The sequence below is a fragment of the Styela clava genome, chromosome 13, assembly GCF_964204865.1.
Source record: "Styela clava chromosome 13, kaStyClav1.hap1.2, whole genome shotgun sequence".
Classification (NCBI taxonomy): domain Eukaryota; kingdom Metazoa; phylum Chordata; class Ascidiacea; order Stolidobranchia; family Styelidae; genus Styela; species Styela clava.
This window is the reverse complement of record NC_135262.1, coordinates 18,978,406-18,985,656: the sequence shown is the minus strand read 5'-3', so window position 1 is coordinate 18,985,656 and position 7,251 is coordinate 18,978,406. Positions and strand designations below refer to the sequence as shown.

At 34.0% G+C, this 7,251-nt stretch overlaps 1 protein-coding gene and 1 pseudogene across 2 annotated transcripts; both read left to right on the top strand.

Annotated features, from left to right (window-relative positions):
* The first annotated feature begins 2,161 nt into the window (after positions 1-2,161).
* Positions 2,162-4,407, top strand: LOC144431300 (uncharacterized). Its single transcript, XM_078119262.1, has 3 exons — positions 2,162-2,436; positions 3,659-3,721; positions 3,793-4,407. Exons 1-3 carry the CDS (start codon positions 2,409-2,411, stop codon positions 4,032-4,034), a joined length of 333 nt encoding a protein of 110 aa, XP_077975388.1. The 5' UTR covers positions 2,162-2,408; the 3' UTR covers positions 4,035-4,407.
* An 11-nt stretch (positions 4,408-4,418) lies between these two features.
* On the top strand, positions 4,419-6,777 carry LOC120337626 (uncharacterized; annotated as a pseudogene). Its single transcript, XR_013479930.1, has 3 exons — positions 4,419-5,503; positions 5,565-5,711; positions 5,831-6,777. The product of XR_013479930.1 is annotated as an uncharacterized LOC120337626 (transcript).
* Positions 6,778-7,251: the final 474 nt, after the last annotated feature.

Sequence of the window (7,251 nt, the reverse complement as noted above, 5' to 3'; positions counted from 1 at the left end):
AAGCGTACAATCTAGATTCTAAATCTGAACCTATCCTGGTACACCTTTTATATTCAGGTTGTGCGTCATCTTTGTGTCTATATTTCGAGAGTACCGAATTTCCCTACTTTCCGCATGGTGGATTTTTTTTTAAATTTTAATATGTATTTTATATTTGTCCACCAAACACACTGCATTAATGAATTGGATGAGAAAAAAATCCTTCTTACCTAAATTACGCTTCAACTGAGTCAAATTGACGATTTCTTATATATATTTTTTAATTGAGGGGGAATTCCCTACTTTCCGCATGGTGGATTTTTTTTAAATTTCAATATGTATTTTATATTTGTCAACCAAACACACTGCATTAATGAATTGGATGAGAAAACATTCCTTCTTACCTAAATTACGCTTTAACTGAGTCAAATTTACGATTTCTTATATTTTTTTCTTCAATTGGGGGGAATTTCCCTACTTTCCGCCCGGTGGATTTTTTCAAAATTTTGATATGTGTTTTATATTTGTCCACCAAACACACTGCATTAATGAATTGGATGAGAAAAAATTCCTTCTTACCTAAATTACGCTTTAACTGAGTCAAATTGACAATTTCTTATATTTTTTTCTTCAATTGAGGGGAATTTCCCTACTTTCCGCACGGTGGATTTTTTTTAAATTTTATTATGTATTTTATATTTGTCCACCAAATACACCGTATTAATGAATTGGATGAGAAAACATTCTTTCTTGGATAAATTACGCTTTAACTGAGTTAAATAGACGATTTCTCAAATATTTTCATCAAATTGGGGGGAATTTCCCTATTTTCCGCACGGTGGATTTTTTTTAAATTTTAATATATATTTTATATATATCCATCAAATACACTGTATTAATAAATTGGATGAGAAAAATTTATTTTTTGCATAAATGGGTTATTCCCTGCGCTCCCAAAAGCGTACAATCTAGATTCTAAATCTGAACCTATCCTGGTACACCTTTTATATTCAGGTTGTGCGTCATCTTTGTGTCCATATGTCGAGAGTACCGAATTTCCCTACTTTCCGCATGGTGGATTTTTTTAAAATTTCAATATGTATTTTATATTTGTCCACCAAACACACTGCATTAATGAATTGGATGAGAAAAAAATCCTTCTTACCTAAATTACACTTTAACTGAGTCAAATTGACGATTTCTTATATATATTTTTTAATTGAGGGGGAATTCCCTACTTTCCGCACGGTGGTTTTTTTTTAAATTTTGATATCTATTTTATATTTGTCCACCAAACACATTGCATTAATGAATTGGATGAGAAAAAATTCCTTCTTACCTAAATTACGATTTAACTGAGTTAAATTGGAGATTTCCTATACTTTTTTCTTAAACCGGGGGGAATTTCTCTACTTTCCGCACGGTGGATTTTTTTCAAATTTCAATATGTATTTTATATTTGTCCACCAAATACACTGTATTAATGAATTGGATGAGAAAATATTATTTCCTGCATAAATTACGCTTTAACTGAGTTATATTGACAATTTCTTAAAAATTTTCATCAAATTGGGGGGTATTTCCCAACTTTCCGCATAGTGGAATTGTTTTAAAATTTAATATATGTTTTATATATCTTCATCAAATTCACTGTATTAATGAATTGGATGAGAAAAAATTATTTCTTGCATAAATTACGCTTCAACTCAGTTAAATTTTAGATTTTGTCGATAAATGAGCTTCTGAGCAATAATTCATTTTATCGAGGAAAAAATGTGTTGTTTCAATCATTTTTGTTTTTTATTATGTTTCAGGTCTGTCGTCAGTTTCTAAAAGGGAGAATTGCCTAATTTTTTGCATCCATGTAGCCGCAATCAAGTGAATTCGCGACAACTGTCGTGGAACATGGCGGGTTCAAATTTGGAAAAATTGGTAACTGTCCGCTGGAAGTCGCCGCTAGCTTTACCTAGGTGCCTATTGTTCTAAAACAATTATCTTGTTTGAAATAGCACTATCCCTGTATCCCAACTGGCAGACTGGTCACATTCCATAACTGTGGACTGTGGTTGGCTATAATATAATTTCAGATCAACTCCAATGTCAGAATGTGGCGAAAAGATTAAAAGATGATAATTCATACAACAGTACTATGCCACAGGTTGAATGTAATTGAAAGTGATAACGTATGTCTACTCAATTTTGCTCTCTTTCCACTGCCTGACTGTTTTATCACAATATCATTTATAGCTAAGTACCGGTAGCCTATTTCTTTTTTAGCGTGTTAATAAAATAATTCATATTGACTATATACAGATATATATAAATATAACTGTTCCATTGTGCTTCGCAATCTCCAGAGTAAGATCAGTACTAGTTTTATTTGTTTGTGTGGACATTTCCAACTATTACAGTATTGCCCGTGACAGAAAATGGATGACTCTCTACTTGAAGTTGAAGGTGGTTATAATTTTTATAACATAATATAGTGTTAATATTTCCACCATTCGAATAACAATATCGCTTTATATACATCAGCAGTGTCCAACCCGCGGCTCTCGAACCGGTCTCGTGCGGCTCTTTTGGCCTTGGTTATTTTATGAAAAAAATAAGTTGCAAACTACGATTTTTAATTTTTGATTAAACACATTATGAGTCATTGTGCATTCTTTTTTAACGTTGAAGATACGCTTTCATCCACTTTACAATGCAATTGTTCTTTATTAGGTCACAATTAAATTCTTTGTTGTGAGACGCACTCTCGTAATCGTAGTTCTGCGAGAAATTTGTTTGCGTTTGGGTAAATTAGTATATGTCGAGGACGACTCATTTAATTCTGAGACGGTTAGTTTAAAATTCCTTCTAGCCTCAGATGAGGCTGCAACCGAGTTGAAGATAATCTACTTTTTGATGAGGAAGACCAACTGCAATGCGCTTTAAATTATGGGAAGAGGCCATTGAGTTAGTGAGAAGCATGCCCATGGAAAAATACGCCAATGTTAAACGAGTCGCACATATGGTATTGTCAATGTTTGGATCAACATACGTCTGCGAATCTGTGTTTTCTACCATAGAAGACGTGAAATCAAAGCATTCATTTGTTACGATGAAAACCCATGTAAAAGAACTGCTTCGATTGACTACAACGACATATCATAATTCCCACTAAGTAGCATGCATAAAAATAAATGGCTTTCAAATTTATGTCATAATCATGTTGGTTAGTGATATTTAATAAAATAAACCAGCATTGTCGCACAGCTGAATATAGGTATATCTGATGTTCATGTATGTTCCGGTTTATAATGCGGCTCTTCGCGTTATCAAAATACGAAAATGCGGCTCTTCGTTTCTGGCTGGTTGGCCACCCCTGATATACATCTTGAGTGTAGTTATTGCAAAAGTGATTTAATTCGTTGAATTTGATATTTTTTTTTTAATTTGCAATACAAAAGTTGCTTAATAGTTAGATGAAATATAGCTGAAGCCAAACCTTCAATTATCAGTTTCATTTATAAATGTATAGAGAGAAGATAGGGAGTTAGTCTTGTGCAACCCCAACTCAAAAGTTTCATTCATAATTGCCAGCAAAAATTCGGCCAAAATTATTTAACAAACTGATCCTGTTTATATCTGTAATTGACTGAATCATACGGGTTAATTTTTATATTTCACTCTTCAGATAGTCAACAAGAAACTCCTGTTCGACATGCAGTTCAGATCAGACACTACTCACACGATACAGGTATGTATTTTATCAATCCTCAATAATTCATTCCTTTCTGGAATAAATTTAATTTTTGTTTCCATGTTAAGATTCAGAAACTGAAGATGCTGTTATCAGTGACTATGATAGTGAATTTGTGCCTCTGTCTTCCACATCTTCAAATTCGCCATATGATCTACTAATGGTCATTTCCGATAGATCAAGGAAAAGGAAATCCTGTAAGCAAAGAAATGAAGAATTGAAAAAAAAAAAGAAAAAAGCCGAAGCGTCCTTGCTTATATTGTGGGAAACTACGAAGCCAGTTAACACGTCATTTGAGAATGCGTCATAAACATGAGGAAAGGGTAAAATTGGCAATGTCTTTGCCAAAACATTTACACGCCTTTGAATTTGAGAAAATGCGAAAGGATGGTATGTTTGGGCATAATATGAAGATGTTGAAGGAAAAAAAAACCTTATTGTGTGAAAGAGGCCAGATGGAAGATGGAGTCAAAATATGTACTCAGTGTAAAGCTTTTGTGCGCAGAAGATATTTTTTTAGGTCATTCAAAAAATTGTGGGAAAAAAAAATGGTATACAGGGAACAAAGGGGTTAGCTGCAACATTGATTAATAATGATACAGATGGGTTGGAATTCACTGATTTGCTATCGAGGTTCAGCGGTGATAGGATTTGTAAATTCTGTCAGGAAAATGATGTAATTGAACTGGCTGAATCTCGAAAGGCAGTTATGTGTAAAATGCGTACACTTGCTAATCTATACTTCCATTTTATATCTTTTACAAATGATAAAACTCTGCCAATTGAAGAGATGTTTCGCAGGCAGAATTTCCCTGCTTTAGAAGAGGCTATACAATCAATGACAACCCATGAAGATGGAACACTTAAGGCTGGTCTTAAAGTGAGTGTAGGAAATTTGCTCAAATTGTCTGCGAAGGTCGTCAAGGGAAGTTATTTAATTGGTGATGATGATTCTAGCGCAGATTTAATCGACAAGTTTGTTGACGTACTTGAACTAAAATGGATCAGCATATTTGGCGATGCTGAGTATTTACTGCTGCAAAACCGCAACCATAAGCAAAGAGATCCTGGTAAATTACCAGACGAAGACGCTGTGAAAAAAATACGAAACTACACTGTAGATAAATTGCAACAGATTGTGAATAATCAGTATGATTTTTTTTGTCCAGAAACATTTGTATTTATTCGGGACCTCACAGTCTCTAGACTCACTCTTTTTAATGCTCGACGAGGGGGTGAGCCATGTAGACTCCAAATGAGCGATTGGTGTGATGCCAAAACGGAGAAATGGATTGACTCTCAAAGAGCCATTTTGTTAATGACGCTGAGAAAAAACTTCTTAGTACATTTAAAATAATGTACCAAGGAGGAAAAGGCACCAACCGTATGGTACCTGTTTTGGTGCCACCCGATTGTGATTCAGCATCACATATGCTTGCAAACTCGAAATTCGAAAGGATTCTGACATCAATATTCGAAACATGTTCCTTTTCCCAAGCACAAAACAATCCCTAGATCATTGTAGCGGATGGCATAGTGTGAAAAATGTAGTTGATGCTGCTGGAGTAAATTCACATATCACAGCCACAGCAATGCGCCATCGAGCTTCAACTTTATATGCCAGCTTGGAAATACCGGAAGATCAACGCCTAGCGTTTTTTAAGCACATGGGACACACAGAAGATATCAATAAGAATGTATACCAGTGTCAACTCGGTATACAAGAGGTTACGAAAGTTGGGAGTTACTTTGCATCATTGGATGGCATGCAAGTCGAAGGTGAGAAATTTGGTATGTTATTATAATCATGGGTTGGTATAGATGAACCTTTTTAATTCAGGGACGGAAGAGCCAGACATAACAGGAGATTTAGAAGAAGGAAATAGTGTAGAAGGAGAATCATCTGCAGTATCACAAACGCCGGGTGTTGAAGATGACAGTATGCCATCAGGATTGGGATTGAATACTGAATTTGAGATGTGTCATGGTAAGTATTTCTATCCAAGTCTTGAAAAGTGCACTAATATATGAAACTACGTATAAAAGCTAAATAGTTTGGTGTTGGGGGAAAATCATTTAATGAGTGTGTCATTTATTTGGTTTCAGATATGCCAAGTACTTCAACTAAGCGCAGAAAACGACAATATGTTAGATGGTCAAGCAGTGACACTGCAGCTTTGTTAACTCATTTCGAGTCTTGTATTGAAGACACTTCTGGTGAAAATAATACCGGTAGATTGCCTAGTAAAGTTTACTTTTTGTCTGTTAAATATCAGTCAGAAAATAGAAAGTTTGTTGGATGACGAGGACTTGAGCAGTTTACATTATTCTCAGACTAATGCGTTCTAAATTGCTATGCAGGTTACAAAGACATTGAAGAATTTCTCCAAAAGGAGAATATACTGTCAGGCGTTAAAGACAGGAAAAGTAAATTGAGAATAATTCATGCAAAGCTATTTAATGAGAGAAAGAAATTCAGAAAGGACTTTAAGAAAAGGCTTGCAAATTTAAATTAGACATCAGTGGCAGCAAATTTATCAGAAAAACAGCTGACAGCATTAGATTGCATCAAAAACAGATTTCTTTGCTCAAAATACAATATTGAGCGAATACATTTATTCTAATTAAAATACTGACAGCATTAACTTAATTAAAATGCTAACATAATTTTGGATTTGCCAGTAGAATTACAGAATGGATTATTCGTGGGGGAGGTTTATGTATTTAATTTTATAAATATACATTCATCATAATTTTTGTTGAACTTAGCTTTCTGTGAATAAAACCCTCTTCGATAGTTGTGAAAAACAAGTATCATGACTGAAAACAAAAAAGCGTTTTACACTCCATGATAGTGGTTCTCAAAATTTTTAAGATGAGCCCCCTTTTTAGAATTTTCAAGTTTTGCAACCCACCTTAAAAATAATTGTAGCTAAAATAAGCTACGAATAACAGATAGTAAGGCGTATGTATGTTTTATTCACAGCATGTGTGGATGGAACATATATATTCAAAATAAGACGGGCAAATTCAAATCTCACATATTTATTCAATTAAGCTTTATACCCCCTTAAAAATTGTCAAAGACCGCCAATTCCCCACCCCCATCGTTTGAAAACCACTTCTCTATTATATCATGTTCCGGTGGAATACTTAAATTATATCGATTATGTAACATTTCTTAATTTAGTCATGTCCAAACATCGGACCTGTGTCAGTAATTTTTTTTCATATCTTTGTATGCGAATTTCGTTGACGAATTAACTTATGTGTGACGAGTTCTACTCGCTTACTTATTTTTATTAATAAATTTGTAATTTCATTTTATAGTATTTCTGTAAAATCATGTCCAAACATCGGACCTGTGTCACTAATTTTTTTCCATATCTTTGTATGCGAATTTTGTTGACGAATTAACTTATGTGTGACGAGTTCTACTCGCTTACTTATTTTTATTAATAAATTTGTAATTTCATTTTATACTATTTCTGTAAAATCATGTCCAAACATTGGACCTGTGTCAATAA